Below are 12,248 nucleotides of genomic sequence, written 5' to 3' on the forward strand. Positions count from 1 at the left end.
TCTTTCTATCTTATCCGGTTCCTGAGATAAGTACAAAACAATGTACAAAGGATGAAATTGGACCTTGACCTAGTTTTCTCAAGGTCAAGGTCACCATCCCCTTTGCCGCCCGAGTAATGTGCTTTTTCTTTCATCTTCCTATCTGCTACGGTTGTGAGGATATTTGGTGGACGGACGGACAATTACAATACCTGTACATCACCGCTTCGCGGGATATAACAAACCTGAAGTACCGACAGCGACCTTCAGGTGGTGCTGTGGCACCCATGTTCCTCCAGACAGGAAGTGCAGAAGGGGCACTTGCCAGTTGTCACTTGCACTTTGGTCGGACAGTGTAAGTAAGAAACACGTAGTTTTTAAATCACAATTGTAATTAAAACGTAGAATTCAATATGGATACACCTACTAAGAAGCTACTATATGAGAAAACTTATAGTAGAGCCGAGTTACAACTGTAGTAGTTGCTAGTGTTTATGTCAGTCTACGTTGCTAACTACTGTAGCTTGAATGGGCTGCTTGTTGCTAACTAGTCTGTTTTCTGTCTGTCTGTCTGTCTGTCTGTCTGTCTGTCTGTCTGTCTGTCTGTCTGTCTGTCTGTCTGTCTGTCTGTCTTAATTCAACTGATGTTTGCCTGTTTGCTGCCGTCAGTATCGTTCTTTTTTTTATTTGAAATTACAAGTGGTAAAGCTTTTCTTGTGTGGGCTTTACTCTTGCTAGATAGCATGCTAACTTGGACTGACAAGCTAAACGTCAGCTTGTGTAAACTGGTGTCACAAGAATGTTTTATGACTAATAAGCGACATATTAGCTGAAGGGTGTCTTGTTGTTGCTCGTTTTGCATTGCTATATTTGTATGTTGCATTTGTTGTTAATTGCTTTTTTGTTGTTGTGTTGTTAATATAGGAATGTAAATGTCTGAGGACAGGGAAGCCCAGGAGGATGAGCTGCTTGCTTTAGCAAGTATCTATGAGGGGGAGGAATTTCAACGAGCGGAGTGTGGACAGGGGGGTGAGATCCAACTCTGTCTAGAGCTCCCCCCTGATTTCAAAATTATTGTCAAAGGTACGCTTCTCAGTAAGCTTTGCAAAGAAATAACGGTGTACAACTAATACAGATCTCATGTCAAGTCAAATGTTGGTGGCAGTTTTCATATTCATAGTTTCTCTGTTCTCCTCTCTTGTTCATATGAAAACCACTTCAGTGGCCTTACTACCAGTAAGAATGTAGTTTAATTTCTGTTGTGTTTGCAGGAGAGAAGGACACTGAGTATAATGTCAGCTTCTTACCTCCTGTGGTGATGAACTTTGAACTTCCTGCAGACTATCCATCCATATCCTCACCAGACTTCACTCTCAGCTCCAAATGGATGACAAGAGCACAGGTAGGACTCATGCTATTGTATGTCATTCTTCCACAATTGTACGTCACTGTACATATACTGACCCGTACAAACCAACAAGGTTTTGGCAAATATTCACAGTGGAAAGGAAAGTGGCTTCAACATGACAAAGAGAAATTATTGGGACTAAAGAAAAGTTTTACCATTTATTACCAGTACCTGTTCATTCTCATTTTCTGTCTTACCATTTCAGATAAGTTCTCTGTGCAGACGCCTGGATGAGCTGTGGGATGAGAACCAGGGCTGTGTAATTCTTTTCACTTGGATCCAGTTCATTAAAGAGGAAGCAATGGACTTTCTGAGCATCCAGTCCCCACTTGAAGTGATGAAGACAGGAAGTAAGGCAGGTGTTGAGCGCAGGAAAACTGACTGTGCTGTCACAGGTACAATATGTGTTTTGTGAAAGAAATTTTTTTTGATGTGTGGATGCATTTTCATTTACTAAGAAAGCACTCTAATGCTTTATCTGCAAAAAATAGTTATAAATGTCTTTTCAACTTAGAATTTGACTGACAAAAGAAAACTCTCCTGTTCTTTCACAACTACTCTGCTGTAAAGTGAATTTGCTGGTGCTGTAGTTTATCAGGGTAGTGTACCAGGAATGACAATTAATAAACTTTCTCAAACTTTTTTCCTATGAAAACATTATATTGAAGGAAATTGTCATACGACAAGGTTTTTATTGGTCTGGGAGAAATCTACAGTATTTTACTATAAGATATTTGTAAGGAACAATAAGTTTTATACAAATGTCTTTCAGGGATTAATAAACAATTTTCTTCAGCTCTTACACAGTGCGGCAATCAAACTGATTACACTGAGGGGAAGAAAAGAGATGTGAGAAAAGAAAATTCTGAGCTGCAGTTATGTCCATCTCCTCCGCTGGACCCGCGGGCAATTCTTTTGAAGGATCCACGCGCCGATGTTCTACCTCAGCTCCTGGATTTTGATGAATTGCAACGACAGAGGGTTTTTGACAGCAAGATTTTTAGTTGTGGGATCTGCTTTGCAGAAAAGCTGGGTTCCATCTGCCTTTGTTTTAAGGAGTGTCAGCATGTGTACTGCAAGGCCTGCATGACTGAATACTTCCAGATCCAAATACGGGATGGCAATGTTCACTGCCTTAATTGCCCTGAGCCCAAATGTACCTCATTAGCCACACCACACCAGGTAAGAGACCTGATTCATAAATGTGTGAGCATGTGTCTTTTGATTTGAGATTTTTGCGGCTTGTGTATTTACATAACTAATTCTGCAATTTAAAATGATCTTTGTGAAGTTTTCACACCTTATCGCTTATACAGTTCTGTTCAAAATAATAGCAGTCTGTTTAAAAAATTGAGTAAAACCAAAATCCTTATAATGGTTTTTATTTCCATGCATTGGGAACACTGCACATTATATTCTAAATCAAAACACGAAGAAAAAAGCAGAAATTCTTTAATTACTTTACAGAAAATGAAGAAAAATGAACATTGGGCTGTTCAAAATAATAGTATCTGCATTTTACTTTAAAAACTCAAATATTTACTGTACAGTGGTACCTCTACTTACGAAATTAATTGGTTCCGGAAGAAATTACGTAAGTAGAGACGCGTTTTCCATGCAAATGCCCTAATCCGTTCCAAGCCCCCCAAAATTCTGCCATAAATGTTTTATGAAGCATAAAAATGCATCAAAACATGTAACAAATACATGTTACGATTAGATTATTACACAATAAATGAGAGTTGTGCATAATTTAAAAAACAAAGAATAGAGTAAAGAATAAAAATGACGGTCATTTACCTTTGAACTGCTGTCCTCATTGTTTTTTGCCCTCTTTGGTTCATGCGCTCCTGCCTCACCATGCCGAACAACAGAGTGAATCCCAGTCCTCCTTTTGAACTTCTCCAACCACCCATGCGATGCCTTAAACTCCTTAAACTTTTGTTTTAATAACGTGGCGATTGTAGATGCATTACGGCCATATTCTTTGGTGAGATCAACCAAACACATCCCTTTTTCATGCTTTTCTATTATCTCTTGCTTTGTTTGTATGGACAAAAATACTTTTCTTCGTCTTTTCTTTTCCTCTTTTCTCAGTCACTTTCTTGGGGTCCATAGCGAATACGTACTCAAAAAGTTATTATATTTGCGCAAAACTATCAGAACACCTGCCGAACACACTCCATAAGCACCAATCTCGCTTTTTTCAGATTGAATGGCTTCACTAATTGAACTCCACACTGCTATTTTTTTGAACACGCCCCTTCAATTCATTATTCAATTACACAGACTCAGGAGCATACATATCATGAATGTTGGCTCTGTTGGTTTTCTATGACCCTACTACAGCAACTGGTAAATTATTTGCCATGCAGTAATATAATTTCTACCAAAAACTGGTTATTTATGTTGGACTGCTATTATTTTGAACACAACTGTATATGAGCCATTTCATCTGCTAGGTGAAGCAACTCGTGAGTGAGGAACTTTTTGGACGCTATGATCGCTTGCTGCTGCAGTCTACCCTGGACCTCATGGCTGATGTGGTCTACTGTCCCCGTCAGTCCTGTGGCACTGCTGTTATGGTGGAGCCAGACACAACTATGGCCATTTGCACAGCCTGTCAGTATGCTTTTTGCACACTGTGTAAGCTGGGCTATCATGGTATCTCCAACTGTAAATTCCCCGCAGGTAACACCACTAAAACTTTTGTTTTCAGTCGTAATAAGAAGTAGCTGCCTTGTCAATGGTGTTATCAGCTCTATTTGATGAATATGACAATGTCTTTCCGTAAATCACATTTGTGTTACAATTAACCCAACAACCTTTACCCTTTTAACTTTGTGTTAAAGTCAGACACACACACACACACATCCTGTAGAATCGAGAAGTTGGAAATAGTATTCTCCAGGTGCTTATCAGATATTTATGTTACATAATATTTATGTTTTAGAAGAAGAAAGTCTTGGTACCACATTTTTTCAATCCTCAGGCATTTTTGTATTGTGTCGCAGAAGAATTACGTAACCTCAGAGACAACTACCTGACCGCCACAGCTGATGAGAAAAAGTTTATGGAGCAGCGCTTTGGGAAGAGGGTGATCCAGAAAGCAGTGGAAGAGTCCTTCAGCAGAGACTGGCTCAATGAGAACTGCAAATGCTGCCCACGCTGTGGAACCAATATTCAGGTTGTTCTCCCCTACTGGCCACAGGCTAGTGCAAGAAGCTTCCACTTCATTAGCATAGTCACTACTGTGCTTTTGGATACAAAGCAAACAGGGCATTTATTTCTATTACTAATGTGATAATGCACACAAAATCCACTGCCAACTGTTTTTAATGCTGATGATAATATACTTAACAGTTGGTGATTCTATGACTGATTTACTTGCTGTTCTTTTGTTTTGACTTTTGATAGGTTCTCTCCCTCTAATATGCTGTTTTTCATGTGAATGCAGAAAGTGAGTGGCTGTAACAAGATGACCTGTACCTCATGTAAACAGGACTTCTGTTGGCTGTGCCTACACATGCTCAGCAAAGGCAACCCGTATGGTCACTTTTCGAACCCAAATTTAGCTTGTTTCAATCAGTGAGTGATCTGGGTTTTTTTTATTCTAACCACCAGAGCTGATTTGAGGTGGGCACCTACAGCCCATCTATAAACACTTATGCTGTCTTCTTCTGCCTACTGCAGACTCTTCCTTGTTGATGGAGAAGAAGACGACGGTTTCTTGTGGTTGAACGTGGCGGACTGACACAGCGCAGTAGCTCCCAGCTGTATGCTCCATTTGATTGCACTTTATATCATATCGTCACTAATACCTACATCAACAGGACAGTGCCCCTGCAGCTATGTGCTATAAATTATGAATTCAGACATTTTGGTGTAGACCAGTTAAGGGCAGGTGCAGCTTGAAGTTTGTGGTAGAAAAAGATATGAAATCAGAGATGGTGATTTGATGAGTTCTTGTTCTAGTTTTCTGAATGCTTGTACTAGTGGAATCATGAATCAAAAATTAAAGTAGATCAACAGAAGAACTATACATTTGAGTTTATTCTTAATAAGATAAGGTGGATAAGGTAAATATGTAAATAAGGTCTACATGTATACTATCTCATTTAGATAAGGTTTAAATGAAAACTATCCATTTATGGACAAATATATCATTTTTAAAATTTCATCATTACATCATTAATTCATGTCAGTTGTGGGAATGATTTAATTATAATCCCTCCCATTTACGAATGACATTGTTATTCACATCCTGTTTTGTACAATCCTTAATGTCAAATTTTGCCAAACACTAGTGTTGAACAAAAAACAAAACTATGTGCCCTTGAGAAGTTTGGATACACATTTTACCAAAAAGGAGAACCTTGTTTTAAAGGTTCCATATCAAATCTAGTTTCTTTTTCCTATGGTGAATGATTTGTTTCTTGCTGCTCAAAAGGTAACCAAAACTGATGAGAATCTGTGTTGTCAATAAATCTGTTCTAGCTTGACAATTGTATAGGTTCTCTTTTCTGTTAATTAAGCAATATTGCAACTTTATGTCTCACTTGAAAAAAGTGACTAAATTTATCACATGCAGAATCATGCTGTAATGCATTGAACATCGTCGGATGTACTGCTAAACTCGTTTTGCTCACTGGTATTCAGAATAAAAAAATCAAATTGAAGCTGCTTCAGATCCAAATAGTTTATTTAACTAGATCATTCTGCATCTTTCAGTAGACTTTATTTTCAAATTGTCATAGTCACTTCTTTGGCCTTAGCCTGTGATATGTTAAAACTATCGGGAACCCGTGGAAATTCCACGATAAAACAATAATATCAGACTTCATACCAAACATATGAAAGCAAATGTATTGGTATTATAAACGAAGCACACCCAACATAGCCTTACCTTCTGTTTAGAATTATGACTGAAATCCTTCACATTGACATTGTCACCTGGTTTCAACTGTCTCTGTCGTGCATGTTGATCATGTCTGTTTTTCCTGCTTTCTTAGCACTGTAGCCTTAATGTCTGGACGCAGCAGGTCCAGCTTTGACTTTGGCCAATGTCCCATCAACATCTCTGCTGGCGTAGTGGTTTGTGGTGTAAGGCAATACTTAAACAGGAAAAGTGAAAGTTTTGTGCAAAGTGAGTCACCTTTCATCCTTTTCAGACCCTCTTTCACTGTCTGAACCGCTCTCTCTGCCAATCCATTGGAGGCTGGATGAAAATGAGCTGTGCGAATGTGTCTGATGCCATTCTGTACCATACACTCGTCAAACAAGTCACTGGTGAATGTGGGACCATTATCTGTGACCACTGTGTCTGGTAAACCATGGATTGCAAACACTTGTCTGAGTTTGTCTGTGGTTAAAGGTACTGTTATGTTACTCATGATGTGAGCATCTATCCACTTTGAGTGCGCATCAACTATTATGAGAAACATCTGCCCCATGAACGGACCAGCAAAATCAAGATGTAGCCTTGACCAGAGGTTCTCCGGCCACTCCCATGGATGCAAAGGAGCTGGACTTACTAAGTCTGGTGGTCAAGTCTGGTGCTAAGCTTTTCATTTGCGACACACCTGAATGAGTCTCATGTAATTCTTCTACAATGTATGATCGACCTGGGGGTGGTACAACTACCCTTGACCCCAAAAAAATACATCCATCCTGCAAGCTGAGTTCTGTCTTGCGTTTTGCATATGGTTTCAGTTCTTCGCTAACAATCACACTTGGCCAACCTTGCAGTAGGTAAGTCTTTACCTTGGACAGCACTGGGTCTCTCTCTGTCCACTGTTTGACCTGAGCTACCTTACCAGGTGTCTCTGACTTTTGTAATGTAAAAACGGTCTCAAGAGGTACGTATGTCGAGCTAGGCAACTCCGACAATGGCAAGCGGCTCAATGCATCAGCATTTACATTTTCTTTTCCTGCTCTGTATACTATGGTGTACTTGTACGCCGACAAGATTAGAGCCCACCTTTGGATTCTGGCCGATGCCAACAGTGGAATACAGCGTTTTACACTGAACAGACTCATCAGAGGTTTATGATCTGTGTAAATTTGAACAACACGTCCATATAGGTACTGATGAAAACGCTTTACTGCAAAGACAATGGCAAGACCTTCTTTGTCTACCTGTGAATAACCTTTCTCTGCAGCAGTTAGTGTCCATGAGGCAAATCCAACAGGTTTCTGAGCCGTTTTCCATCATATGGGCGAGAACTGCCCCTACCCCATAAGGTGATGCATCATATGACAGAACAATGTCCTTGTCTGGATCATAGTGAACTAGCAATGTTGCTGACTGAAGGAGTTCCTTCACCTCCTTAAATGTCTTCTCCTGCCCTGCACCCCAATGCCACTTTGTGTCATAAGTGTGCCATATAAACACGACATACAGCACAGATGAAATTGCAGTCTTCTCTGACCCACGGTAAACAGGCAGTACAACACAGGCAGTACAACACAGGCAGGACAACACAGGCAGGACAACACAAGCAGTACAACAGGCAGAACAGCACCCAGTATTGGACGAAACACAAGGGATGGTAAACATATCTATACACTCTTTAATCCCGTAGGGGAAGTGACGTGTGTGTAGTCCCTGAGTTGATGGGGGGAAGAGAGATACTGTAGGTAGTCAGTTGCTGGGGGGAGGGCAGGGCAATGTGAAGGTAGAGTTCAAGGCTATGAGCCTCCTGACCGCCTGGTGAAAGAAACTGTCCTTGAGCCTGCTGGTTCTGCCCTGCAGACTCTGCAATCTCCTACCTGATGCTAGCAGTCTGAAAAGGCTGTGAGAGGGGTGGGTGGGATCACCTGCAATGCTGATGGCTTTGCGGGTGAGGCGGGTGTTTTAAATGTCTGTGAGGGAAGGGAGAGAGACATCAGTGATCTTTTCAGTTGCTCTCACGATGTGCTGCAGGGTCTTACAGCAGGAAACTGCAGGCGCCATACCACAAAGTGTTGCAGCTGGTTAAGATGCTCTCAATGGTGCCTCTGTAGAAGGTGAGCATGATGGGGTGTGGGGTTCTTGCTGTCCTCAGTTTGCGGGCAGTTTTTGGCCAGCTATGCGGTGTTGCGGTCCCAGGACAGGTCCTCGGAGATGTGCACACCCAGGAACTTGGTGCTGCTGACCCTTTCCACTGCAGCACTGTCGATGGTTAGTGGAGCATGCTTGGTGCGTGTTCTCCTGAAGTCCACAATAATCTCCTTTGTCTTCTCCACATTCAGATGGAGATTGTTATCCTTGCACCACACAGCCAGGAGCCTCACCTGATTTCTGTACGCTGTCTCATCGTTGTCGATGAGACCCACCACAGTCGTTTCGTCTGCAAATCATCCACGCGTGGCAACGGGTACTCTTCCAGCTTTGAGCCTTGATTCACAGTAACTTTATAGTCTCCACAGATTCTTGCTGTTCCATCAGGCTTTAAAACGGGAACAATAGATGCTGCCCACCTTGAGAATTGGACAGGCTCAATGATACCCAGAGTCTGTAAACGATCCAGCTCTTGCTCCACTTTGCCTTTCATTGCATAGGGCACTGCTATGGGTTTGAAAAATGTGGTGGTGCACTGGGTTCCACATGGAGTTTCACAGTGACTCCCTTCAGTGTGCCCAGTTCATCCCTGAACATATCGCTGTATATGCGTAGAATGTACACTATGGTTTGTGCATATTTTATATCATGCCAATTTAGCTTAATTTTTCGTAGCCAATCATGACCCAAAAGACTAGGTCCACTACCTTAAGCTATGACAAGTCTGCCTTCAGCCCTCTGACTCCCTGCTGAAATATTCACATATAACACCCCCAAATGAGGTATGGGCTGACCTGTATACTTTCCCAGTTTGAGATTTGAAGGCTTCATAAGAGGGGGCTTATGTCTCCATGTCTTCCTGTAGGTCTCCTCACTGATGACCGATGCTGTAGCCCCTGAATCCACCTCTAACTTGATGTCCGTCCCTTCACAGTCACTGTTGCATAGTAGGTCGCTGACGGTCCCTCCTCTGTCTCTACCGTAAACATGTTGAATGCACACGATGCCTCATCGTCATCTTCCTTGACGTGATGAGTGTCTCCTTTAGACTGCCGGGCTTTCCACGTGTCATTTTTAGCCTTATTTTTACAACTCCTGCACTTTTTCACTAAGTGTCCTTGTTTCTTGCAGGTATGACAAACAGTTTCTTTAAATTTGCAGTCATTTGCATAGTGTGCCCCACCACACCTAATGCATTCCACTGTCTTGGATGACTTTGTAGCCCCTCTGTTCACGTGGTGCACAGCCGCCATCTGCGGTCCCACATGACCTTTCTGAATGTCTTTGGCACTGTTTGCCGCCATCTCCATCCCCAACGATTTCAAGCGCCTTTTTCAAAGTCAGTGTAGGTGTTTCCCCCAGCAAACGGCATTGTAAGGCGTCATTATAAATGTCGCATACTAATCTGTCACAGAGCATGTCATCTAAGGTGTCCTTAAAATCACAATGTTCCGACAGTTGCCGCAATTCTGCAACAAAATTAGCCACAGACTGACCTGACTTACTGAATTTGCTATGAAATTTAAAACGTTGGACTATTTCTGATGGTTTTGGATTGTGGTGATTCCCAATGAGCTTGACCAGTTCTGAATATTCAATTTCTCCTGGTTTCCTCGGTGTGGCTAAGTTCCTTATCAGCTTATAGGTCTTTGCTCCACACACACTCATGAGAATGGAGCGCTTCCTAGCCTCCTCCATAATTCCATTAGCAGAGAAAAAGTGTCCCAACATTTTCTCATACTCAGTCCAGTCCTCATCTCCTTCCACGAATTCACCCATAATCCCAAACGTAGCCATCTGACCACAAAGGCTCGTCTCCACATCTCTGCTGCTCGTCCTCCGCCACTTGCACTCTGATTGTCTGTACGTTGCCGAGCTCCTCTGCGCTGCTCGGGCTTTCACTCATGAAGATAGCCGCCTAAAGTTAGCTAGCTGGCATACCGTGTTAACAGCCAACACGCTCAAAAACATGATGGATGAGAAGAAAAATTCAGTTCACCCTGCGTCCAAAAATATGTGGTAACTTGGACAAAAACCAGGACCACACAAAAGATAGTTTTGAGTGGAGAAAGTTTATAAAAATAAACTAGGTCACGTACAGAAATCAAGTACAGCACGTTGCCCCAAACTAGACACTCGGCTTCTTATTCTATGCATCTGTCAACGAAGAAAATTCAGGCGCACCTGGGGTTTTAAAAACATAACATCCCCCTTGTGGACTAAAACTGTAATAACATGTCATCATTACAACAACAGGCCAAAATGGACTACTGTGTCAGAAATCCATTCATTCCCTGCACTAACCCTCCTCTCCAGAAGGAGAGCCTTACTGCCCCTACTGTAATATTAGAGACCATTTCCTAGGTGCATGTGTAGAGTTCAAGAAACTCTATGAGTGACATTTTGAAATGGACCAAAGAGAATGATAGGTGTAACCGGTGTGGGAGAATGCACAAGGCAGACAAATGCACCTTGAAGAAGCCCTGTAATATGTGCAAGGAGCTCCACTTAACGGTTCTCCATGACGCTAATACTAACAAGACAACCACATATATGGTAGCCTCCTCTTCATCAGAGCTCTTGTACATAGATCAACCTAACTGCTCCCAAAAGGTCATGCTCAAAGTTGTTAATGTGCGTCTTCATAATGGGGAACAGACCAGGAGAACCTGGGCACCGGTCAGGTGGTGATGGTCATTGATCCACGATATCCCCGAGCATCCTGGCCTGTTGGAAGAATAACCAAAACTCACCCTTGGAAAGATGGTAATGTTCGCAGTGCCACAGTGACAATCAAAGGCCACGGATACCTACGCCCTGTCTCCAGGTTAATCCCTCTCCCTGAAATGGACCCCTAACTGACACGTATTTGCTGCACAAATCCGGGGCGGTTGTGTCAGAAATCCATTCATTCCCTGCACTAACCCTACTCTCCAAAAGGAGACACTGAACATTTTAATCTGCAGCACCAGTCTCAGTGGGACTATGCCCACTTCCTGGGACACCTCCTATAAAGGGGCGGCCCAAATTGACACTCACCTTTTTGTCCTTGGTTCCAAACAAATGCCATGCCATGTGTCTGTTGAAACCACATCAATGTAAGTAATGAAAGCTGCAATGTGCTGATGTGATGATTTAGTTGCTTCAAGAGTTTATGTGTTCATTTATTCTGATATGACCTTAGTTGACATGAAATTTAGTATCTTTGATACTAATGATATTGTTGATGTTGATATTGATGTTATTACTTAATGCTATCTTCTGTTCTTGTCTGGAACCATGGCAAACTTAACTTTGGAAGTCAACTTTGAATAATAAACATTTGTTGATTTAATTGACAATGTTTCCTGGTGGCGTGTGGCTCCAGTAGAACTCCATTGTATCCTACGTACTGAGTGCGCAAAATCCCATGTAGCACAGGTTGGCTAATCGATGAAGCGTGATCACCTGCAGCCAGTGATGGCTAAGGGGGTCGTGTCATCACGAATTGACACGATGTGTCAAACATACACAGTGATTCGTGTATGTCTGGCGACAAAACATGTCTAGTACCACATGTTTTGTCTTGACCTCCATCTCCGCCGAACCCAAGACTGACTCACCGAACCCCTAGAGTTCGATCAAACCCCGGTTAAGAACCATTGCTCTAAAATTATGTTAACTGGGAAGTCCATGTGTAGTTAGTGATGGGCAGATGAAGCCCCATGAAGCTTTTCACCCCAATCAGTTCACTGCGGTTTGAAGCTTCATGAGGCTTCATCTGCTCTAGTACGACATCTACTGGATGCTAAAATATCAGTTGGCGGTTGAAGTGTGTGG

At 42.1% G+C, this 12,248-nt stretch overlaps 1 protein-coding gene across 2 annotated transcripts; it reads left to right on the forward strand.

The window, feature by feature from the left end:
- Window positions 1–265: 265 nt before the first annotated feature.
- Window positions 266–6,055, forward strand: rnf14 (ring finger protein 14). 2 transcript variants are annotated; one of them, XM_068331251.1, is made up of 9 exons: window positions 266–334; window positions 904–1,062; window positions 1,251–1,381; window positions 1,593–1,782; window positions 2,184–2,569; window positions 3,850–4,078; window positions 4,402–4,574; window positions 4,845–4,975; window positions 5,081–6,055. In XM_068331251.1, exons 2-9 carry the CDS (start codon window positions 912–914, stop codon window positions 5,139–5,141), a joined length of 1,452 nt encoding a protein of 483 aa, XP_068187352.1. In that variant the 5' UTR covers window positions 266–334; window positions 904–911; the 3' UTR covers window positions 5,142–6,055. The 2 variants fall into 2 exon arrangements, with proteins under 2 accessions (XP_068187352.1, XP_068187354.1); XM_068331253.1 differs by having other exon boundaries at window positions 4,405–4,574.
- Window positions 6,056–12,248: the final 6,193 nt, after the last annotated feature.

This window comes from Antennarius striatus, chromosome 13 (assembly GCF_040054535.1).
Source record: "Antennarius striatus isolate MH-2024 chromosome 13, ASM4005453v1, whole genome shotgun sequence".
Lineage (NCBI taxonomy): Eukaryota > Metazoa > Chordata > Actinopteri > Lophiiformes > Antennariidae > Antennarius > Antennarius striatus.